This window comes from Artemia franciscana, chromosome 1, assembly GCF_032884065.1.
Source record: "Artemia franciscana chromosome 1, ASM3288406v1, whole genome shotgun sequence".
In the NCBI taxonomy this organism is placed as follows: Eukaryota; Metazoa; Arthropoda; class Branchiopoda; order Anostraca; family Artemiidae; genus Artemia; species Artemia franciscana.
Window position 1 is genome coordinate 10,297,031 of NC_088863.1, and position 25,504 is coordinate 10,322,534.

The 25,504-nt window shown below is 35.1% G+C and overlaps 2 protein-coding genes across 6 annotated transcripts in view; one reads left to right on the forward strand and one right to left on the reverse strand.

Annotated features, from left to right (window-relative positions):
• The window catches only part of LOC136025399 (uncharacterized), a 597,112-nt gene that overhangs the window by 332,699 nt on the left and 238,909 nt on the right, over nucleotides 1-25,504 (reverse strand). The gene's annotated exons all lie outside the window — the stretch shown is intronic.
• LOC136025373 (transcriptional adapter 2-alpha-like) lies at nucleotides 1,855-16,454 on the forward strand. Of its 2 annotated transcripts, none has more exons than XM_065701351.1 (2): nucleotides 1,855-1,978; nucleotides 15,102-16,454. In XM_065701351.1, exons 1-2 carry the CDS (start codon nucleotides 1,918-1,920, stop codon nucleotides 16,388-16,390), a joined length of 1,350 nt encoding a protein of 449 aa, XP_065557423.1. In that variant the 5' UTR covers nucleotides 1,855-1,917; the 3' UTR covers nucleotides 16,391-16,454. The 2 variants fall into 2 exon arrangements, with proteins under 2 accessions (XP_065557423.1, XP_065557432.1); XM_065701360.1 differs by lacking the exon at nucleotides 1,855-1,978 and adding an exon at nucleotides 3,408-3,512.

Below are 25,504 nucleotides of genomic sequence, written 5' to 3' on the forward strand. Positions count from 1 at the left end.
TTATTTGGTTTGATTCCATTTTTCGCACTTTGCTATAAATATCTTGTTTCCTTGGTTAGTTTACTTTATTTTTCTTACAATGTACTGTTTTAAATCAATAAAAGAACACTTATACTGAAATGTTTGTAAAAATCTACAGATGTTGGAGACTGAATGTATAATAAGTGGAATACTAAATAGAGAAAAGTATTTAAAATCTATTTAAATTCTCAAAAAGTGATTTTTAAGAAAGTCTTCGAAAAGCTTAAAATTATTGTGCATAAGAATATTTTACTTCATCCTATATGTTGTCCAGATGGATCGTTTAGCTGTTACATTCATTTTAGCTTAGGTTTAGGGATTTATGGTTCTTTAGTGTTTCATTGTTTTGAGGATTTGGCTCTTGTAGGAGCGCCCAATTTAACATCATAGGGCTTTTTCTTGACAGATGGGGAAAGATCGTCAGAGGGGTATGAATGAGAGGGATTTAGCAATGATGGGAAATGGTGTTTCCATCTAATTATCCGAACATTCTGGGAAAAAATGATTTTTCCTTGGTTGTCTTCGACAGCTTCATACTCAGCTACCTTTACCGTCTTCATGCACATGCTTAATTTCTTTCCTTGGCTTAGTTAGGTATTTTAGACTTGAGAGGATTGGGGGACATTTAACGACTTACGTTTTGAATTTATTGGTTTCTTATTTATCTGTTGGTCCACCTTTTGTTTTCTTTTCTTGTCGTTGTCCTTTTTACTTACTGTGAGTACAAAATACAAATTTTGGCCATGTGGGCTTGTAGTAGGCATTTATTTGAAATCAATATTTTATTTTTTAGATATCCCTATCCAAACCAAATGCAGTGTCTCCATCGCTGCTTTTTATTGTCATTGATAATGGAGTTATGATTTATCATACGCCAAATTCAATGATTCATATTGCTCCTTTTATCTTCTCCGTTTCTCTTTCAAGGATTCAGTAGCATAATTCTTTGATTTTTCTTTGCTAATTCTTTGCTATTTCTCCTTCAAAGATTCACAAGCTTAATAAATTTTGAGCATGTCTAACCTTTTTCTTCGTTTATGAAACTAATACACGGTGTTTGTTTTTGTATCAGTCTAAAATAATTTCTACCAGTGAAACTCTGAAGATGTTACGATAACCGACTTTTTTCAGCCACGCAAAATTGTTAACTTGCTTTCTTTAGCAGCTAATAAGCTGATTTTTTTTCCTCCATCACTTGGCTAGAAGTAAATTTGTCTGTTCCACAGGATTTTGAAATTCTAATTCTCCTTTGAAAATACATCCTGCATGGTGAAATTGTCAATTAAAAAATCAACAAGGCAAATTTTTGCGAGCTGTCTTCACCACGTCTTACAATGGTGAGAAAATCTAGCGCTTAAAGTATTTTTCGTCCCAGCTTACCATTATTTTTTGAATGATAAACTTTTGATTTTCAGCCTGGGTTAGGAATTTTTCCGACTAGGTTATCATCAGCCACTCATCCAAAAACTAAACACAGCGTCAGTGATTTGAAAAATATAACTGTTTACCTAAACCACTGAAAATACAATGAAAATATTATCCCAATTTCTGCTAGTTTTCATACTTTTGTTAATTCTAAAAATTTAATTCTGAACCTTTAGTGGGGCTTCTGGTTAACAGTAAAATTCTATTGCAAAGTTTCATAATCTGGCCCCTAGTCAGTTTTCTATTTCTATAGTGACAGAGAAAAAAAAATTAAAACCAGACTCTGCAAATTACATTGGTTTGATTCCACAGTTAACCTAAAGACACTAATTTTAAGAACAGAACAAATAGCGAAAACTAGAGAACCTCAGGCGTCTGCTATTTTTCCATTTTTGTGTTCACGGGGATGATAATCTGTTCTGCAACAGTGTCAATATCATCAATTAACAGAGGAAAGGAATAATTACAGAAATGGCGAGCACATCTGTAGATGAGACAGATGAAGATGCTTCTATTTTACAGTTTCCCAGAGGTAATGACAAAATATATAAATTAGTTGAGGCACAAGTTCATAATTGAGGCTATTGAGAAAATACCTACCTCCACTCCTTCTTCCTCTTAAGGGCCCTGTCCTTTGATGACCTTTTAAAAATATGTGTGTTATAAAAGTGAAACATTGCAAAATAGATCTTCTGCTTGTATGAAGTACATCAAAATTGTTTTCAGCTTCACAACTTTGCTCAACCCCAATTTATAAGGTTTTAAGGATATGCAAATGTATTTTCTAAATTTTGAAAAAAAAACTTTGATATGGCTCAGAATTCTACTCTAATAACAGGAATTGCGTTTTCAGAACTAAAGGCAGAGTAAAAGCAACTGGGTTAAAATTCTAGTTAATTGACTTCTTGCTATCTTGGAAAGGGTTTAGGTTAGGGAAATGAAACTTTCAGGGATGGGTCTACAGGCTAAAGTATGTCTCAGGAAGGTATTTTAAAGTGCCCACCTCCACTCCTTCTCCCTCTAGAGCACCCTGAAATTTGCCTACATGACAGGTCTATACCTATTGAAATTTTGACAAAACAACATTTTACCTTAATTTTTGGTTACTAGTTGCTTTTTCTCTGCCTTTAGTTCTGAAAATGCAATTTCTGTTATTTGAGCAGAATTTTGAGCCATATCAATGTTGTTTTTTTTTTAATTTAGGAAATGTATTTGTGTATCTTTAAAACCTTATAAAATGGAATTGAGCAAAGTTATGAAGGTGAAAACAATTTTATTGTACTTCAATTAAGCAGAAGATCTATTTTGCAAGGTTTTATTTTTATAACACACACATTTTTAAAGGTCATCAAAGGTCAAGGCCCACTAGAGGGAGAAGGAGTGGAGGTAGTTGCTTCAAAATACCTTCCTGGGACATACTTTCGTCTGTAGATTTATCCCTGAAAGTTTCATTGTCCTAACCTTAACCCTTTCTGAGATAGCAAGAAGTCAATTAGGGTAAGAGAACCAGTACTGAGACACTTAAATTGCTCTGCCTATTCTGGGACAGAGTCTTTGGTTGGATTGCAACATGTCCAATACTGGGACAAAAGACAACAGGTTTTTTGGAAGCAACCCAGAAAAATGTAGCCTATAGATTGGGTTTCCAAAATTAAAGTCTTTTGTCCCAGTATTGGACACGTTGTAATCCAATCAAAGTTTCTGTCCCAGAATAGGCAGAGTGATCAAAGTGTCCCAGTACTGGTTGTCTTACCCTAACTAGAATTTTACCACAACTGGTAACTGATAATTAAGCTAAAATGTTGTTTTGTCACAAATTCAATAGGTATAGACCTGTCATGTAGACAAATTTCAGTGCCCTCTAGAGGGAGAAGGAGTAGAGATGGGTACTTTAAAATACCTTCCCAGGATATATTTGAGTCTGTAGACCCATCCCCAAAAGTTTCATTTTCCTAACCTAGCCCCTTTCTGAGATAGCAAGAAGTCACTTAACTAGAATTTTACTACAGCTTCTTCAGATGCATAGGAAAACCAATGAATGCCATTCAAAAAGTGTTCAACAATAGGTAGGCAACAAAATTTTTCTGAAAAGCACAGAATATAGACTAGTGGGCTTCTTTACATTTTCTATGGCCCAAAGTTTGGTAAAAAAAATGTTCAAAACATGTCATCAGTTTTAGAAACTGTAGCTTCTCTTGCTGTTTGTGTTGTTTCAGTAGTGTCTAAACAAGAATCATCAAATCTTCAACTTTTGCACATTTAAGAATTGACATGCTTTGCACTTCCAAAAATATTTGCTCATTATTGCTCAACAACACATAAAAAAGTGACTGGTTCCATAGGGAAATTAGAATTAGTTCCCAGTCCTAAAACTGATTAGAACTAGGCTATAAGAAAACTAATCAGTTCCAATGTGGTACCAATTGTTTTTTTTTAGAATTTACTCATGTAGGCTAGGATGAATAGAGCCTATACCCTATCTAAATCAGATATAAAATATACAAACTTGTCAAATGCATATCAAGATTATTTAGACAAATCCAATGGCAAAACAATCTACTTTCTAGATGGTGCAGTAGAGATTTTATGGTGATTTAGCAGTTAAAGTGGTGATTAGCTGACCAATCACTTGGTATCTTACCCTAAGTGTAGACCTGTCATCTATGGAATGGTCTAACCTTAGATATAAGGAGAGGACAGAGATAGTAGGTTGAACAACTTCACAAGATATATTTTAGGCCCTGAATTCATTCCAGAAAGCTTCATTACTTCATTAAACATTTTCAACATAGCAAGAAGCCCCTTACCAAGAACTTGAACTTACTTTATGATAAGCAGTATATATCTCATCAGATTTTATTTTTTCTTAATGTTATTTGCATTTTTAAATAACAAACTATGTTTGTTAAGAGGTTTAAAAAAAGAAATACCCATTTACAAAGAAATGCAGTACTCAAGTGATGAATAATAACACAGAAAAGTGTAATTTAGGGCTATATGGATTAAGGGGTGTAGAATAGGGTATATTATCACATTAGAGAGCATTATATTTGGAAGAGTAGAAATATTTGAATTCAGTATAATAATCATTGCTGTTATAGTTGCATCCAAGCCCCTCCCCTAAGTGCTTGCTAGTGCTGCCCAAGGCAGTATTCAAAGGTTGCTGTTTGGTTTTTTAATTCACTTTATATGTCAATATGAAGAAATATTCAAGGGGAAATAAGAAAAAATATAAGTAGCTGGTATCATCTAGTGGTTTTATATGATGTAAGTTGTCAAAACCTAGAAAATTGGTAACTGGTTGTCAGTCTTAAGAACCATGTATATATCACTAAATGTCTCAAACAAGAATATATTTCCTGAATATCCAATGTCTTGTCTCTATTCTGAGGCCTAATCCCCTTTAAGTAAAATCATCCATACTCCTTTGAGTTCTCTTCACCTGTCCCCCAATCTTGAAAAATTATGCTACCTAATCAACTGCTGTGTAATTTTGAAGCTCATAGGCAATACAATCATAAGACTGTCCTACCATATGCTGTAAACACCAAGCATCACCAATTTTGATCTTTTGTCATGAACTGCTGTTAAATCTATGCAATCAACTGCAAAAAGCCTAAGAGGAGCATGATAATTCATCCACATATTCCAAGGCTTGTGACAATTGAATATGCTCTTGCATTTGAATTTGGCTACTGGCAAATTTTTGGGGTGGTATGGTTTTGATAAATGGATAGATTAAAGTGTGATACTAGGCATTTCACTGTTTTATTGCCAATAAACACAACATAACTGTAGCCCAAACTACTGCCTGTAACATGAAATGACTATCACAATTGCACCACCTTGCCAGGTAGTTTAACTTCAACCTACACTTAGTTTCTCCTATGCCTAGAGGGACTTAAGGTAGGAACATTCTTTCGCCACAATGGTGTGTCTTAATTATTGACCTGAGCTCTACTATAGAAGTCTTTGCCATCTTCATATACACATCTAACATCCTTCCATGACTTACTTGGGTATTTTGGACTTAAGAGGACTAGGGGACATTTAACACCATACATATCAAATTTATTGGCTTCTGTTTTATCTATTGCTCCATCATTTGTTTGCTCTTTTGCTGTTGTCTTTTTTTCTATGAGTCCAAAGTACAAATTTGGGCTTGTTGTAGGCATTCATTTAAAAAAATAACATTTTATTTTTTGACATCCTTCTATCCCCATCCATGCCGAATGCAATTTATCCATTGCTACTTTCAGGGGCAGATATATAGATTTTTTTTTTGGGGGGGGGGCACTAGACCAAGGGTACCAATATGATTCAAGTGTAATGATAGGGGAGGGATGTAGATAATTCTTTTGTCAGACCAGTTTGTTTGTGTGAATCTGGTTGGTGCTGATGTAAAATGACAAAGAAACCTCTTTGAAAGCCAGTAATATTTTCCTGTAGCAGTAAAATGTGTATTAACAACAGACACAAGCAGATTCTTTGATGAATAAATTACCATGGCTTCATTGGGACTTTCTGAATGAGTAGACCAGACTAATTTCTATTTTTTTTCCTTTAGAGTTGGATGAAAAAAAAATCAATTAACAGGGAAACCTCTAATTTCTAAGAGTAGAAATACAACAGTTTTTACTAGAATTAGAGAATTGTAAAGCAGCCTCTTGATCTGCTACAAGATTCCAACATTTTCTATAAATAGACTGAAAACCAACTGCATGCCTGGTTGCTGGGGAATATCTGAGCAGCACTTGAAATGTGGGGATTCTGCCTTGTTGCTTTGACAGCTAGAAAATGTTTTGAAGACATTCCACAACAACCAAGGAAATATTTGGTTTTTACTTGTATCAAGGGCACTTTTTTTGAGGATCCTTTAACCAGAACCAAAACATGGAATGGCTTGTGTCCCCCACTGTCAAAGCTGATTTTTTTTTTTTTTAAGAAAAGTATTTATATTATAATGTTTATTATAAACCCTACCCATACCATGGCAGGGTTTAATACCCAAATATATTTAAAGTTCCTAATTTCTTTGAAAACCATACAAGTCTAATAATGATATAGAAAAATATAATATATTAGTGTGAATAGACATTTCATATTTAAATAATGTCATGTACATTATCACAAGGTATTAATATTGTAATGTAAAATAGCTCCATTTTCTACTAAATTGTAGAAACTGTAATGAGAAATATACCTTTCTCTGTTTCTTACCTTTCTTAAGTTTTATTAATTCTGTTTGATCAGTATATTGACCTCTAGCACTCAAGTCCTAAATGATCAATTCTGAGCATTCCTCTTGTTAGAACCAGTTAGGTCACTTTTTCTTTATAAAATTCCCCATTAAGCAGTAAAAAATATTCTCAAAAATGAACCCTAAGTAGAGATACAGCGTTTTCTTGTGATGATATTGTTCACTTCAGAAATGGATGGTTTTGGATGTTCTGCCTTATCTCAATTTAGGGCGTTTTGCTGAATCACTGTCAAAATGCTGTTTAAAAATGGACTTTAATAATTTCTAACTTAACCCAGTAGTGTCCAGCATTCCTATCTGGGAACATTTTACTTTCAATCTTTATGACTACATTGGTAACAACTAGGGCAAATATTAAGCATCCCTTATACTGTCATAAGTATGAGAGAAGTTTTCAATTTTTTTGGGGCTTGAATTTGGTTTAGTTTGGTTCTCTGGATTTTTTTTAAATATAGAAAAAGAAAGTTTTTGATAGCTATCTGTTTCTAATGGAATACCAGGGAAGGCAAGTGGTTCAAACCTCTTGTTTTAGCATTTGATTGTTCTATTATCACTACTCTTCAAATCTATGAAATGATTGCACCAAAATATCTATAAAAAGAAGGATGCAGTATCATTTAACCAAAAGTGTTCCCAACTGGGAAATTTGGGTGTTTCAGACCTAAAATTTTCCACATGCTTTGTAGCAGGCAATCATTTCTGTTTTGCAGATGGGTCTCAAGAAATGTACTTCTATTAAAGAAACTGTAGCTATGATAGACAAAATAATATAGGATCAGATAGACATTGATATGTTCATTATCTATTTATCCCCCATAATTTCAGGGCAATAGTAAACAAAATATGGGGAGTAATATTGGGGTAGTCAGTGATGAAAGGGAGGGGGACAAGGGCAATAAAGAAACTCAACTGTCTTCCATGTTGTCTTGCAGGGATGATAGAGCTTGAGATACTTTGTACTTGTGATTCAGCCAGCCTATGTCAAACTTATCAATCTGGGTAGTTTGTAAGTTCCACATTATGTTCAGATAACACAGACGACATTCCACTATGACTTTGTCCAAGGAAGATAGTATTCTACCCTGCATCTTACTACAGTCAGGTAGCTCAATACGATAGGGCATGTGAATTAGCTCTTCCAAATCCCACACAGCAAACTCAAATGTCCAAAACATTTCCTGAAAACCCCCTTTATAATGTGTCTCCCCTCCCGTGACCCATCCATATCATACCCCTATCAATGACTCCCAGAAACCATACCCTAAATTGATGAAAGTATAAATCCTAAGAAAAAGAATAAAAAAATCTGCCAAAAAAAGAAAAAAGAAAACACAATCTGAAGATGAAGATCTAGCAAGCAAGTTTGATTATATGATTAATTTTTCCTGAAAACGAGGTTTATCTTGTAATTTTATGACAAAAGGATTTGTAAACTGATTGTGCGAGTATTTTCATGCCTGAATCTCTAGCAGATCAAGAGCAAATTCTTGGGTAAGGGCGCCACTGGACCAAGGGCGCCAATGTGATTCGAGGTGGGCACCAAAATAAAAAGTTTATTTAAAAAAACAGTAATAAAAGGAAAAAGAACAGAATAAGGGTGCCAGGAATATCTTGGGGGAAAGGTCACCCCCTGACCCCATGGATCTGTTCCTGGTCTAAATTGCTTTGAACTCTTTCATTCATCTAATTTCAACCAAATTAGCTATATAGTTAAAATAAATAAATAGACAGATTTATCACATGAAAGCCCTATTGGGCTATTTGCTATTTAATTAGTCACAAGACTAAAATTAAGAATTTTTTGAGTGGGGAGTGGACAGAGACAGCTACAAAAAAAATTCTTTATCATAAATTAATGTTGTAAGTTGCCTTGTCATATCCCTATCATTGAAGCCCAGACACCACACCCTAAATGGATGGGCTCACAAGAAAGAGAATAAAACAAATCTGCCAAAAAAAGAAACACATTGAAGATCTAGCAAGCAGGTTTAATTACATGATTAATGTTTCATGATAACAAGGTTTACCTTATAATTTTATGACAAAATGGTTTGTAAACTGATCATGCAAGCAGTTTCATGTCTGAATCTTGGAACAGATCAAAAGCAAAATCTTGGGTAAGGGGGCTGCTGAACCATGGGTGCCAATGTGACTCAAGATGGGAACCAAATTAAAAAGTTTATTTTAAGAAAGATTAGAAAAAAGAACAGAATAAGTGTGCCAGAAGTGTCTTAGGAGGAGGGCCACCCCCTCCGACCTCATGTATCTGTTCCTGGCCTAAATTGCTTTGAATTCTTTCATTCATCTGATTTCAACCAAATTAGCTATATAGTTAAAATAAATAGATAGATAGATCTATTCACACAAAAGCCCAATTGGGCCATTTGCTATTTAATTAGTCACAAAACTAAAATTAAGGATTTTTTACGGTAAATAGGGTTTATTATTAGTCAAAACTTACCTTTCAGTTTCTAGGTATTTTCAGATATTTTGCCAAAATATCTGAAAATATCCTTTTGATCCCCATGCACATTCAGCCATCAGGCTTTGTCTCTTATCCATTCTATGTTGACGTCCAGATTTTTTTATTTTATCCATTTTGAGCTTTTTACTACAAGGCTACTTTTCAATATGTCATTGTGAATAGACAAATAACTATAACTGTGTTACCACGTTTATGAAACGTAATGAAGATACCTCTTTTATCTTCAAAAGGTGTTTCCATTTTTGTGAAATAGGGGAAAGTTCCATGTTCATAGAAAAATCTTTGTAGCAATCAAAGATTTTTATATTAATTTTGCAGATTTATACTGAACCGGCTGAAGATAAATAATTTTGTTCATTTTAAGTTCCAACTTTGCTCTCTACATTCATAGGAAAGCTTTGCTTTTTGTTGTTAATTGGGTAAATCACTTACGAATATTTGATCAAATTGACAAGCATACTTAAAAAAGAGTAAAAAAGAAAGAAGAACAGAATGCAAATGAGGGCGCCAGAAAAATCTTTGGGGAGGGGCCTAAGGGCTTCCCCTCCCCGGATCCGCCCCTGGCTATTTTCTACTTCCATCAATAATAGAGTCATAATTTATCATATGAGAAATTTGGTCATTCCACTTTCTCTTATATCTTTTCCCTTTTTCTTTCAAGGATTCAATAGCTTAAATCTTTTCTCTTTCTCTTACTTTATTCTTTTCTGTTTTTCTTTCAAGGATACACTGGCTTAATAAAATTATGAACATGTCTAACCCTTCACTTTGTCCAAGAAACTAATATACTGAAAAATTACAGAAATAAAAAAAATAAGAGAAATAACAAAAAATAAGAGAAATAAAGTCAAATAAACTTCCAAGCATAGAACTAGCACAAGTCACCATCAATAAATAAATGAAAACCAAAATGAAAAGAAATTTCAATGAACAACAAAGTTAAACTCAAAATGAACAATAATTAACATGAATAGGGTTGACCACTCCCATGCCTTCTCATGACCAGAACATATTTTTTACTTTAGTGAAAACAAAATAAATTTCAAATGTTTTCACTTTTTGACTTTGATAAAAAATAAAAATTAGAAAATTTGAGGAATAAAAATCGCATATGTATACTAAACTGACAATTTTTTTTCACTAAGGTGCAAATTATGTTCTGATCTTGAAAAGGCATGAGCTGTCAGCCCTACTCATGCTAATTTCTGCTTCTCTTGAGAAATTGTATAAATATAGGGGCATGACATACCTAATATCGCTAGAGACATATCTACTAAACCATTCAACTATGCTGAGCAAATTGGCTGTCTCAAAACTTTGATTAGATGTGTACGGAAAATGAATGGGCTTGGAAAGCGGGCTGCTTACCCTCCAATCAATTTTCACTCTTAAAAAGGGCACTGGAACTTTTAATTTCCAATTAGCTGCTTTAAATGTGTCAATGATATTTCTGGCTATTATAGAGTAGCATTGTCTATGATATTGCTTATGTGCCCTTTTGAAAACCTGTGTGTCTATAGTTTTGTCATTTAATTGAAACTTCCCATAAACATTCCCTAAAAGTTTCACCTTAGTACCCAGTAGCTGTTGTCGTAGTATTAATAGTATACATCTAGTGCCTTCTGGCTAGTTGAAAATCCACCATAACTTGCCCTTAAAGCCAATTTAACACTGTAAGCCATTTTTGAGATATTACTCTGTCACCTTTTTGAAAATCTACATGCTCATACATTTTTATTTATTAATATTCCTTGCAAGCTTCACCTTAATATCTTCAGCTTGCATAGTAGCAATAGTTGTAGTAGCACTAGCAGTAGTATGCACATAACACCTTTGGTTTCTTCAATATGCCCTTCAACACATGTTGAATGAATCTACTTAATACCATAAACCATTCCTGAAGCATTCCTGGAACATTGACAACCTGTGTGGGCATAGTGTGTTTTGATTTAGTTCAAAAGTTTCAATATTTCCCAAATTGTTTGCCTTAATACTCTTAACTCCTGGGGCAGTAGTAGCAGCAGAATTAATGGTTATAGGATTAGTTTTAGTGGCAGTAGTAGTATTAGAAGAAGTAATAATAGCTGCAATAGTAGTAGTATGAGTAGAAGCAGTAGCATTAGGAGGCAAATATTGTCATTTGGTTTGTTCAACACCCCCCCCCTCCCTATAACAAGGCTGTTTAGTTTCAACTTTACACACCAAACTGTTTCTAAGATATTGCTGATAAACCCTTTTGACAACCTGTATACATACTGCGTACATATTGTGATTCAATTCATCTTCTCTCCTCAAAATTAACCAAAAAGTTCACCTTCATACACATATGCATAGTTGTAATAGTAGTCACAGTAGCAGTATTAAAACTACCACTAGTAGTATCAATAGTAGTAGCACTAGTACTAGTAACAGCAGTAGTACTCACTTTTTGCATTTTGGTCTGTTGAATGTCTCTTTTGACACCCTTTTTATCTTAATACTCTTAGCCTTACAAGCAGCTGCAATTTAAGTAGCAGTTGGAATAGTTTAGTTGCAGCAGCAGTAGTAACAATAAAAGTAGCAGTGGAAATTTTAGGATGCATATATTATGCTTTGGTCAATTGATCCTCCCCTTTAGGCATTCTCTGAAAGCTCCAATTAAATATCCAAATGTATTCTTGAGATAAGCCCTTTTTATAATTCTAAACTTCCAATTTCCAATTAAATGAACCCCATCTGAAGTTTATATGACCACCCACTCCATAAATGCCTTATATGCCCTGGTACATAACTTACAGCCCTTGCCCCTTGGCTCTGGATGGTTGTGTCCACCTCAAATACATTATCATGTGTTCTTTGGACCATTGTGAACAAAATGACTATCTTGCGACTTTTGATCAGATGCATTCAGCAAAAAGAGGGTGTCAGTGGAGGGGCTAGTTGCCTTCAATCACCTCTGACACTTAAAAAGGGAACCAGAACTTTACATTTCCAATCAACTGAGCTTCCTTTAAAGTTTATACAACCACCCCTAATACATAAAAACTTTGTATGCTCCAGGGGAATAACAATCCTTGCCGCCAGACTCTAGGGGGCTTAGTCATCCCCATAGACCTTGTTATGTGATTGTCGAACTTTTTTTTTTTTTTTTTTTTTTTTTTTTTTTTTTTTTTTTTTTAACAAAATGGCTATCTCAAAATTTCTATTGGGATTCATTTGGGGAAAAAAGGATGTGGGAAGGAAGGGGCTAGTTGCCCTCCAATCACTTTGACTCTTAAAAAGAGCACTAGAGCTTCTGATTTCCACTCGAATGAGCCTCCTCCAAATTTTATATAACCATTTCTTCTGTAAAAACCTTGTATGCCCCTGGGGCAAGACTTACAACCCTTGCCCAGAGTGCTCTGGGGGGTGTGGTGGTGAGGTTGTCATCCCTAAATATATACTTACTGGACCCTTTAACTAAATGGCTATCTTAAAAATGTGATTGGATGTGTTTGGAGAAATGATGGGCTTGGGGGTGCACCCCAATCACTTTTGACTATTAAAAGGACACTAGAGCTTTTGATTCCCAATTGTATGAGTACCTATCGAAGTTTCTGCAGGAACTCCTTCTATGCAAAGTGCTCTGGTCTAAAAAAGAGTAAGAATACATTGTGCCCACAGGTAGTGGGCAAAGGTAGCTAGGTAGTAGTATTGTTCTGCGTATGATGTTGAGACTTAGTTCCTACAGGCTGATCATACTTTAAGCACATGATGTTGATGCTTCACAGTTGATCATTTATGCCTAAAGGAATAAGAAAAGATTTAGGTAGTTCATCTTTTTCAAGAAAACTTTAATTTTTGGAAACACAAGTTGCTTCAGCACACTTACCATGATCTTCTTTAAAATTTGAGATCTAACCTAATGCTTTGCTTTGAACCTTGTTAGGCTATAAAACAAATAAACTGTGCTGAAATGCTCCTTAAGATGTATGGAAGAAGCTGCTGATATTCCCAAACAAACTATTTTTGCCTCGAATAGGTACAGCCACCAACTTTGAAAGGGATCGGGATATTTTTGTCAACTATGCAAAGCTGGCAATGTGAGAGATTTTTTGTTTTGTAAACTACAGCCTGTGTAATTTTTCTAGTCCCTTGGCCTGAACAGCAAAAGGAGAATTGTCCTGATCATCTGCACAATTTTCCTGCATTATGTCAATTTGTAAAAATCATTGATTGCTGGCAAACTTTTAGTAGCTATGTACTGATTCCAGTTGCTCTAGTTCCAGTTCCAAAAATTGTAGGAGGGTATATGGACTAACAAGTCCTTTCACATCTTTGACTTCTTCTTCTTCTTCTAAAAAAAAAATAGCCACTGGAAGCGCTCTATAGGTCTATGCTGTTTATTTTGAACTTTGGAGCCCAAAAACAAGAAAGTAAAAATAAAAAAATAAAAATTATCTTCAAGCATAAAAACTTCAGTAAAAAATAAAAAAAAATGGTCAAATTTCTACTTTTGAACAGGAACATTGTGATGATTAGTCGAAGTTCTAATTTTTGGTTCTAGTTTGAATATTACTGTTAAATGCTCAAAGAAGTGTCTTCTTTGAATCATTCTTTGGTTTTGTTCTCCTGCATTCTTTGACATTGTTCTTTGATTTTGTGTTTTACTTTTACTTCATTTCTTTGTGATTATATTTAACAGTATTTCTTGTATTAATCACACAGCTTTACCTATAGGCCTATAGACAGTTCTGCCTCCATCTGTTCCCAAACTTATTTCTAGATGTTTCTCATTTGAGTGGTATGATTGAGGGTTTTCAAACTATGGCTGATGTCCTGGATCGGTAATCCACTATTGTATGATTGTTTTAGGGCTGCGATGGCATGCATTTCTACATTATTTTGAAATAAAATTGTTTGTGTAAATTCTGCTCATAATCTGAAAAGCTAGTAAACTAGTAATCAGGTGTTTCAGTTGCCCTTTTTCAGCTGATATTGAAATACTGTTAAGCTTCAAATAGTGGTAAGCTTGAGGGTTCTTTAGATAAACAGTGGTTGGGTGGATTTTTCCCTTTTTTTTTTCCTTTTTTTTGTCATATTTCTGTTGTTGTCTTTTGAATTTTTGTTATAACATTCTGATATCTTACAGAGTTAAAAAAGCAATGACTAATATGCTTCAATTTTTTTTAATGGGGAATGAAATCGTATATTTCTTTTTTTCTATCTAATTAATGTCATAAAAAACAAAATAATGATGCTTTTAAGAAAAATTCTTTGATGTAGGGGTTTTTTAATTTGATATGTTACCACCTCCCTCCCTCCATATGTTGCCAGTGACTGATGTCTTGCCTGGTGATTGTGAAATTAATATATATTAAAAGAAGAGAGAAAAAATTAAACTTTTCCAGATGAGAGAAGTAGGCATTCTAAACTGTTGGGCACAAACTGAAAAATGTGGAAACTTAAAAAAAAACAGTAAATTTAAGCGTTGAATAAATTTTGTTCAGTACGTTATCTTTTTCTTTTCTTTTGCAATTTTAGAAATCGTTTTTATTTTCTGTTTTTGTAGTTTTTCTCTTTCTTTTCATACTCTCTTATTACACCATGATGTATAGTGGGTAATAAATGCATATACCAAGTTGTCATAGAGTTGGCCAGTCTGAATTTATTTAGGTTTAAAGCAATAGAATAACAATAGCAAAAAACAATTTAAAACAATTGATTAAACTATTGAAAGAGGTGGTTGCTACATCTTTATTAGCAAAATTTAGAAGCTTGAACATTGTCCAGTGCCAATGAGTGTAATGAGGTATTACATGAGGTAAATGAGTGTAATGAGGTATCCAGTTCCAATGAGGTATTTGAGTGCAATTGTACTTAATTGTATATTTACCCTTTTCATAACTGTTTAAAATTGTCTGCCATTTCGAGATTCGTCACTGTTTTCAGGTATGATGAACTCAGTCAAGTTGGAAAACAGTGACTGCTGCCTCGTTTGTCAACAACCTTTTCAACAAATTATAGTCAAGTGTGCCATATGTCGGAATGTGCATTTGTGTTTGGAGTGTTTTGCCCATGGTCCCAATTTCAACAATCATTTGAATAGTCATGATTATATTTTACTTCATAAAAACTTTTCCTTGTTTGAGGGTTGTTGGAAAGCTTTTGAAGAAGAAGCTTTAGTTGAAGAGATTCAAAAAAGAAGCAACACAGGATCTGTTGAAGGTTTAAGTTTAGTGGGAAAAACTCAGACTGAATGTATCCATCATTATGAAAGTTGTTATTTAAATGGCGGACTTGTGGCCAGCTCTTTGATTCAAACAAAAGACATTCGACATCCTGAGCCAATACCCTATGTAACTGGCTCATTGGAGCCACCAAGGCCTTACTATGGAAGCAGTTTTTATAAAGATATGTCTGGTTACCTTGCTTGTAGAGCTGATTTTTCTCATGAATATAAGGATTCTGCAGAAAGAGATCTAGCCAATACGGATTGCCTGAATGTTACTGATGATGTGAGCGTTTCATTAGACCTTGCCATTGCTTCCATTTACAATTCAGTTTTAAAAGATAGGTTTATGAGAAAGGCTCTTGTTCGGGACTACGGACTAATCAATCCCCGCAGTGCAAATTTACTTGTCTCACGATATAGTGCAGTCCTTACTAGCAATGCAACTACAACATTATTGAAATTTGCCCCTTATATTAAAAGCTTGGATTTCGATACTCTCATGGAAGGCTTGTGCAGTGCTGTATTGTGCAAACGACGGATATTGGAGCTTCAAGAGATGAGATCCTTAGGAATAAGGACATTGAATGGTATAAAAGTATATAAAAAGGCTAAGTATCTTCGAGACCGAGCTCAAGAAGAACTTCGAAACATTCCTGAGTTCGTCTTGCCCGATTTTGAAAATGGAAGTTATAAAACACCCTCTTTTTGTCATAACTTATCGAGTAAAGTGAAACAACGGAAAAGTAATGCATCTGCGCCTTTAGTTTTAGTTGGCTTGCCGGGATATGAAAAACTTCTTCAAGAAGAAAAGGAAATGTGTTCCAGGCTTCGTATACTTCCGCAGCTGTATTTAAAATTCAAAAGTACTCTAATACAAAGATGCCATGACAAAGATGGCCTCACTTTGATGCAAGCAAGAAGCTGTGTAAGGATTGATGTAAACAAGACACGTCAAGTCTATCAGCTTCTAGAAAAAATGGGGTGTATCTATAAGCCAAATGTGTAATGATGATTTTCAGTCTGTTTAAATTTGTGTTATGGAATAATAAAGCTTTCTTATCGTTTGTAAAGTAGTACATACTTCCCTAGGTTCAAACAGAGACATTTAAGAAGGGAAGGAATTGAAACTAAGAAAATGTTCAATCCTGTAATGTCTTTCTAATTGGGTCTAGTGGACTAGATTATAATCTTTACAAATTGTGAAGCATATTTACGATTATTACCTGAATATTCTTAAAGGTCGTGACGTTTTAATCCTGTAATCTGGACATAAGAGTAAATTTATTTGGTTAAGTGGGCCTAAAGGTGACGTAAACATTAAAATACGACCTTAATTTTTTTTTAAACAGTTCCAGTCCTCACTTCGACGAAGGTCAACCAGACTCTTTTAAACTTTTTTTTTTTCAACCAGTCCCAGAATCTTCATTTCAACGAATTTCAACCAGGATTCTTTACAACTAATTTTTTTCTGAACAGTCCCAGAATCCTCACTTTCACGAAGCTCAACAAGATCTCTTGAAAAGTGTTTTTTTTTTTTCTTTTTTTTTTTTTTAATAGTCCCAGAACCATCACTTCAGCGATGTTCGACTAGGACACTGAGACTTCGTTGAAGTGAGGATTCTGTGAGTGTTGAAAAAAATCATAGTAGTGTAAGTTATTTATATATATATATTTATTTATATTTTGCTAACGACGGCCCTTAGACATAGGGTTGAAATGTGCATTTGAGGTTTGCGTCCTACTGTCTTACGGAAAAAATTTATAAAACATTAAAACTTAAAATGAATAGAAGTTAATCTGTCTATAGGGGGGCGGCTCCTTCCTCAGCCCTTACTCTTTACGCCGGAGTCTTAAAGCTCTTCATAAATACTTCTCGTTCAGGCTCAATGTTCCTTGTGTTTGAAGAATTATGACAGAAAGTCAAACTTTAGCGCAAACGGCGGGAAATGATGAAGGGGCAGCCCTTCTCGTATGTGGAACAATTTCTATTTGTTTTGAATTTCAATGTTGCTCCTTAATTTCAGTTAAGAATTTGTCTTTTTCAACTTAATTTATGACTTTTTAAGTCATGCCATGACCCTCCCCCCTCCTTGCAAAATTTTACCTCGATAATTCCCCCGGAAACTTATCTCTTCACGCAAAATTCTCAACGTGGAAAATCACCATTGCATAAAATTCCCCCTCCCCCCACGCACAGAAAACGGTATATCATACAATAACAAATACTCCTTTCCTCAATGATTAAAAAGGCCGTGTCATGCCCAAAGGTATAATTATTGGACCTTTCAACTAGACTGAATCCAATGGCTATCTCAAATTTTTCATGTGACAGATTTGGGGAAAAGGAGCATGCAAGAGGGGGTGCGAGTATCCATCCAATCTTTTTGGTTACTTGAGAAGCCTTCATTTAACTTTTGATTTCCGGTTGAATGAGACCTCTCTCGATCTTTTGGACCATTGATTTGATATGATCATCCCCTAGAAAAACAAATAAACAAAACTGAAAAAAAAACAAGACCTAAGAGCTCATATGGCACTTGTGACGAGGCAAGAAGAGCTAAGAGCCAAGAGCTCATATGGTATGAGCTCTAACAAAATTCTAAGAATCAATAGATTCATTTAAAAGGAAAATCAGAGGCTTAATGTCGGTCAAGATTTAAGATAAGAGCTCTGAGTCACGATGTCCTTCTAAATATCACAATTCATTAAGATCCGTTCACCCACTCGTAAGTTATAAATACCTCATTTTTTCTAATTTTTCCTTTCCCTTTAGCCCCCCAGATGGTCGAATCTGAGAAAACGACTTTATCAATTCCATTTGTGCAGCTCACTGACACGCCTACTAATTTTCATCGTCCTAGCACGTCCAGAAGCACCAAACTCGCCAAATCACTGAACCCCTCCCCCCAACTCCCCCAAAGAGAGCGAATCCAGTACGGTTACGTCAATGACGTACCAAGGACATTTGCTTATTCTATCCACCAAGCTTCATTCCGATTACTCCACTCCAAGTGTTTTCCAAGATTTCCCCCTCCAACTCCCCCCAATGTCAAAAGATCTGGTCGGGATTTGAAATAAGAGCTCTGAGACATGAATTCCTTCTAAATATCAAATTTCATTAAGATCTGATCACCTATTCGTAAGATAAAAATACCTCAATTTTCACGTTTTAAAAGAATTCCGGTTTTCCCCCTCCAACTCCCCCCAATGTCACAGGATCTGGTCGGACGTAAAATTAGAGCTTTAAAGCACAAGATAGAAAACTAAAAACTAAAAAAAAGATCCTTCTAAATATCAAATTTAATTAAGATCTGGTCACCCTTTCATAAGTTACAAATACCTTATTTTTCCAGATTACCCCCCCCCCCCCCCCCCCAACTCCACCAAAGAGGGCAGATCCGGTCCGGTTATGTCAGTCACGTATCTTAGACATGTTTTTATTCTTCCCTTCCAGTTTCATCCTGATCTCTCCGCTTTAAGTATTTTCTAAGATTTCCCCCCCCCCAATGACGCTGGATCTGGTTGAGATTTAAAATAAGAGATCTGATTTACGAGGTCCCTCTAAATATGAGGTTTCATGAAGATCCAATCACTCCTTCGTAAGTTAAAAATACGTCATTTTTTCTAATTTTTTCAGAATTAACCCTCCCCCCCCACCCAATAGAGCGGATTCGTTCCAATTATGTAAATCACGCATCTAAGACTTCTGCTTATTTTTCCCACCAAGTTTCATCCCGATCCCTCCAATCTAAGCGTTTTCCATGATTTTAGGTTCCCCCCCAATGTCACCAGATCCGGTCGGGTTTAAATAAGAGCTTTGAGACACGATAACTCTAAATATCAAATTTAATTGAGATCCGATCACCCGTTATTTTACTTGATTAAGTTAAAAATACCTCATTTTTTTCGAATTTTTCAGGATTAACCCCCCCCCCCCAACTACCCCAAAGAGAGCGGATCCGTTCCGGTTATGTCAATCATGTATCTAGGACATGTGCTTATTTTTTCCACCAAGTTTCATCCCGATCCCTCCAATCTAAGCGTTTTCCATGATTTTAGGTTTCCCCCCCAAAACTCCCCCCAATGTCACCAGATCCGGTAGGGATTTAAATAAGAGCTTTGAGACACGATAACTATAAATATCAAATTTCATTGAGATCCGATCACCCGTTATTTTACATCATTAAGTTAAAAATACCTCAATTTTTTCTAATTTTTCAGTATTAACCCCCCCCCCCAACTACCCCAAAGAGAGCGGATCCGTTCCGGTTATGTCAATCATGTATCTAGGACATGTGCTTATTTTTCCCACCTAGTTTCATCCCGATCCCTCCACTCTAAGTGTTTTCCAAGATTTTAGGTTTCCCCCTCCCAACCCCCCCCCCCAATGTTACCGGATCCGGTCGGGATTTAAAATAACAGCTCTGAGACACGATATCCTTCCAAACATCAAATTTCATTAAGATCTGATCAAACGTTCGTAAGTTAAAAATACTTCATTTTTTTATTTTATCCCGATTCAACGGGCCCCAAACTCCCCCCCCCCAGATGGTCAAATCGGGAAGACGACTATTGCTAATTTAATCTGGTCCGGTCCCTGATACGCCCGCCAAATTTCATCGTCCTAGCTTACCTGGAAGTGTCTAAAGTAGCACAACCGGGACGGACAGACCGACAGAATATGTGATTGCTATATGTTACTTGGTTAATAACAAGTGCCATAAAAAACGAATAAATCGCATCCGTAATCTTTCTTCGAGCAGAAAATACAAAATTCCACATTTTTGGAGACAGGAGCGTGAAACCACTTCAGTAGGGGTGTAGTATATGCTGAATTTAATAGTGTAGCTCTCATTCAGATTCCATGAATTTTTTGGGGTGTCTCCACCCCGCGCTTTTTGAAAATCAGGCAAATCTCATCAGACTCGTAGCTTTTGATGAGCTACCTCAACCTCAATGAATGTCTTTGGAGTTAAAATATAAAGCCTAATTCTGCTGACGTTTTTTTTTCAAAGTTCAGTTTTTTAGCGCTTCGGTTACTCTTAAAAATAGTCAATTTTGACTTACTGTTCATTACCACGAACTGTTTGTTCAAACAAAGTTTTTTTTTGGGCCAAATGCAGAAAGTAGACCTAATACCAAACATGACCCCCATCTGAGGAAAAAAAATTCTCGTTCTCTCCCTTTCATGTTTTATATGGGCGACATTTTATTATGTTTATCGTGCTTCCATTGGTCATGGTAGCAATTCAGAGAGAGAGAGAGAACGGTTTCCTGCTTTATATTTGAACTCACCGTAGCCTATCTTAGTTTTTTTAAGACTGCGCTACAACCTTAATTTGTTTTTCCTCCATCTATTTTTTATCTAACAGTTTTTGTTAAGATGGCGGAAACATAAATAACTAGGTGGGGAATTTAGAAACCATAAACTTAGCAATAAGGTAGTAAATCGGCCTGAAAATTTTAAGTTATAGTGTTTGAGCCCTCAAGGCAGGAAAAAATATATGCTACGAATATAGTAAACGTAACAAACATTAACAGTCCTGAACTTTCTGTGTATGTTGTAGGCATGGAAAATTCTTATCCTGCTTTAGGAAAACCAAAGGGACTGCTTTTAGAAAAACCCCCAAATATTTAGAAAAATCACTAAGGAACTGCTTTTTTTAGAATATGAGTTTTGATTGATTTATTTATTGTGAGGGTTATGCTGATATGATGTTCTCGGAGGAAAAGTGAAATATTAATTTTTTTTATTTTTATTTTTTAGTGTGATGCACAGCCTAGATACCAATATACAGTTATGAAAACTCTTATCTTGCCCATGAGAAGCTTTCGGTACAGAGCTCTGAACTTGGCAACTCCTCCAATCCCGCGCTCCGACGCGTAGATCGTACTAGAACACCATAGGCGGGAACGCAATTGTGTTTTGTTGCTTATACAGCTTAGATACCAATACCAGTTTCCTGTTACCAATTAGATACCAATACCAGTTTCCTGTCTCCAGCCGCTAGCATCGCTACCGCACACTGTGTCCCAAGAATAAATCGAGTTTCCATAACTGTATATTGGTATCTAAGCTGTGGTGTGATGGTATTATTGGCGTTGGTGGCCAAGTGTTCTTTTTGTTTTAAGGACTGTTTTCTCTACCTCTGCCACTGACAAGCTTTGCTTTTTAGAGAAGGCAACCGTATTTTTTTTATTATGTGTTTTGTCAACAAATCCTTCTCTCACTTTCCAGCACTATCTAGATTTGAACACTGCATTTGAAATACTCCAAGATTTTCTTTAGTATCATACGGTTTGTTAGAGAAATATTCCAACGATATTGTAGAAAATAATATTTGTATAGACGGCGGAAACATAACTATTAGGAAAATTGCTGGGTAATAGTTTTCGTTTGGACGGCAGAGAAAATTCTTAAATGTGGCATCGACAATTCTCAAAATAATGGACACTTAACATTGGTTTGTTTGCAAACATTAGTAGTTCACTCCTCCCCGAAATCTTAAAATTTTTAAGCTCCGCCTTTTTGGTTGACCTTTTAGCTCTACCAATTTGATATTCTTCTTTAGGTTCGAGCTAGTCTTCCATTGCTTTTGTAATGTGACAGAAAATACGATGTTGTAGAGGGAGTGTGTGAGTTGTTGAAAATGTTTCGAATCTCTAGGATTTTTATTTGACATTAATGGTGTTTTTAGTTTTCCTGATAGATGGTTTTTAGTATGATTATAATGTAGTTTTCAATAAGGCACGTTTGGTTAATCTCTGATTTATGGATTTTTTTTTATTATTTTACTAGCTGTTGGGGTGGCGCTTCGCGCCACCCCAACACCTAGTTGGTGGGGGCGCTTCGCGCCCCCCCCCCCCCAAGCCCCCCCGCGCGCGTAAGTCGTTACGCGCCATATTAGTTACGCGCCATTGTAGTTGTGTCCCTATGCCCCACCTGTGAATATAGATAGATATATATATATATATATATGTTTTTAACTACGTAAAACTTGGGAATATACAACATTCTTTGCTGTCCCATTGTCTGTGCATATAAATAGATTGTCAGGTTTACCGACTCTTGAACATGCAACATATAATGGTCCATGGGAAAACAATCCGTATTCAGATCTATACCTCATGATTCTAATGATTGCCCTTGAGCTTTGTTGATGGTGATTGCTAATCGACCATTCCCTGAGTCGCCATCGTCATTTATATATCCCCCTGTGCACCCCGGCGTCCCCTTTGTAGTTATGTCCCTGTGTCCCGGTCGTCATTTATATTCCCTGTGTCCCGGTCGTCATTTGTGTCCCGGTGTTCCAGTCTGTGATTTCTCTTTGAGTGTCCCGGGCGTCATTTATATTCCTTGTGTCCCGGTGTCCCGGTCGTCATTTATATCCCCCTGTGCCCCCCGGCGTCCCCATTGTAGTTGTGTCCCTGTGTCCCGGTCGTCATTTATATTCCCTGTGTCCCGGTCGTCATTTGTATCCCGGTGTCCCGGTCTGTATATACATTCGTTTTTTAGTTTTGTTTTTCTCCTTTATTTTTTTCTTTTTTTTCTTTTTTAGTTTATTTAGATTTTTAGATTTTTTAGTTTTTTTATTAGTTTTTAGTTTTTTTGTAGTTTTTACCATTTTTTTAGTTTTTTTAGTTTTTTTTTTTACTTAAGTCCTGGTCGTCATTTATACTCCCTGTGTCCCGGTCGTCATTTGTGTCTCGGTGCTTTGTTGATTGCTAATTTATATTATATTTATATTTATATTTTTTATATTTATTAATATTTTTTTAGTTTTCTTTTTCTCTTATTTTTCAGTTTTTTCCTTTTTTTTAGTTTTTTCTTTTTTAGTTTTTAGTTTTTTTTTTGTCTTTTACCTTTTTTTAGTTTTTTTAGTTTTTTTAGTTTTTTTAGTTTTTTAGCTCTTAGTTTTTTTATTAGTTTTTAGTTTTTTTTTAGTTTTTGCCTTTTTTTAGTTTTTTCAGTTTTTTTAGTTTTTAGTTTTTTACCTTTTTTTAGTTTTTTTTAGTTTTTTAGCTTTTTTAGTTTTTTTCTTTTTAGTTTTTTTTGTAGTTTTTACCTTTTTTAGTTTTTTTTCTTCTTTTGTATTAGTGTGAAATAATTCAGACGTCATATGCGGACAAACACGACGTCACTCGACAGACAGACAGACAGACATAACCCACAAACAACTTATTTTTATATATATTTATTCATATTTTTTTAGTTTTCTTTTTCTCTTTTATTTTTCAGTTTTTTCCTTTTTTTTAGTTTTTTTCTTTTTTAGTTTTTAGTTTTTTTTAGTTTTTTACCTTTTTTTAGTTTTTTTTTAGTTTTTTGGTTTTTTAGCTTTTTTAGTTTTTTTATTAGTTTTTATTTTTTTTGTAGTTTTTGCCTTTTTTTATTTTTTTCAGTTTTTTTTAGTTATTAGATTTTTACCTTTTTTTAGTTTTTTTTAGTTTTTTAGCTTTTTTAGTTTTTTTTTTCTTTTTAGTTTTTTTTGTAGTTTTTACCTTTTTTAGTTTTTTTCTTCTTTTGTATTAGTGTGAAATAATTCAGACGTCATATGCGAACAAACATGACGTCACCCGATCCACAGATCCACACACAGACAACTTATTTTTATATATATAGATTTATTAATTTTTGATTATGATCTATTGAAAGTGTCGACTCTCAAGAAAGCTTAGCTTCAAGCAGTTTTGTTGTCACTAAAGTAAAGATAAAAGTATCAAATAATTAAAGTTGCAAAATGGACCCCTTTTTTGGTAACTTTGAACCCACTCTTGTGGCATTGAAGAGCAAGTAGCCTATAAATTAGGTTAAAAAATCATTAAAAAATGGAAAGCTTGGGTTGAACTTCCCCACCTAGAATTTAAGCGTCTCTCCACCTATAAGTAATTAGTTTTTTTCTAGTATTTCGATGTTATTGAACATTTATTTAATGAACATGACATGGTGTCATGTTCGTGCAATTATGAAGATGTTATGATGTCATGTAATCTTTCACATGTCATGATTTGACAGAGTAATGCAAAAAGGAAAGAAAAAAATGACACATGAGTAGGAAACAAAATAATGGAATAACTATGGTCATGACACCGATATATGGTGATAATTAAATAAAAAAAAAACTAGTTTTGTAACTGAAAGTAAGGAGCGACATTAAAACTTAAAACGAACAGAAATTACTCCGTGTATGAAAGGGACTGTTCCCTTCTCAACGCCCGCTCTTTACGCTAAAGTTCGACTCTTTCTCTCAATTCTACTTTATTAAACAGTAAAAAACTTCATTTTTTTAGAGTTTACGTTACTATTGAACAGGGTCGCTCCTTACTACAGTTCGCTACCACGAACTGTTTGAAAATAACGCATGAATTGGAAACAAATTTAAATATGAATGCAATAAATATGGTCATGACAAAGATTTACGAAAACTAAAAACACTACAGAATTTGAGCATGGTACTAATCGTTCTCTGGGGAACTAAGTTTTTCATTATGCTTGGGAATTGTGTTGCGAGAGCAACACTTTGATTTTGTCCCGTTTTTGTTTTCGTTTTTTTCCTATGCCGCCGATCTCAGCTTATTCCTGGAAACTGGTAAGCGTCTAACCTGTGCGGTTTTTACGGAAAGTGTGGACCTCAGGCCCGGTTGATGAATATGACATTACATTTTGGAAAGCTCCGCAGAACTCTTGCCTAGGGCCAAAAAGGATGGTTTTTGCTTGTCCACGAGCCAGAGCCTATGGTGTGAAGTGAAGTGGAGTTAAATAGCCCTATGTCAGAGAGGAGTATCTGAAGTTGTGCAGCTAAGCTTTCGTTTCATCAGACCATGTTTCTGCTTTCGAGTGGGAAGCTCCGTTCCAGCAGGCAAGCAGGCAGGCACCACTTTTAAATTGAAGATGGACTAAAATCTATAAGTGTTAAATATATGCGGCAGTTACCCTGCCCCACAGCCAATATATCTTCTTTGAGTGATTAATAGAAAAATTTACAGAAGCAATAATGTGGCATTTTTCCACGGGTCCGAAAGTGCTGCCATCTATTGTTTCTTCCATTTCTGTTCGTGATTTCAGCTGAGTTTATCATTCGGTTTTCCGGACTTGGGATTGCGGTAGAGAAATGGTATCAGA

Bases quoted from the DNA above. Each gene is read 5' to 3' on its own strand.
- LOC136025373 (XM_065701351.1), top strand. From the start codon at position 1,918: ATGGCGAGCACATCTGTAGATGAGACAGATGAAGATGCTTCTATTTTA. The intron at 1,979-15,101 runs GTAATGACAAAA...CACTGTTTTCAG, and splicing joins TATTTTACAGTTTCCCAGAG to GTATGATGAACTCAGTCAAG.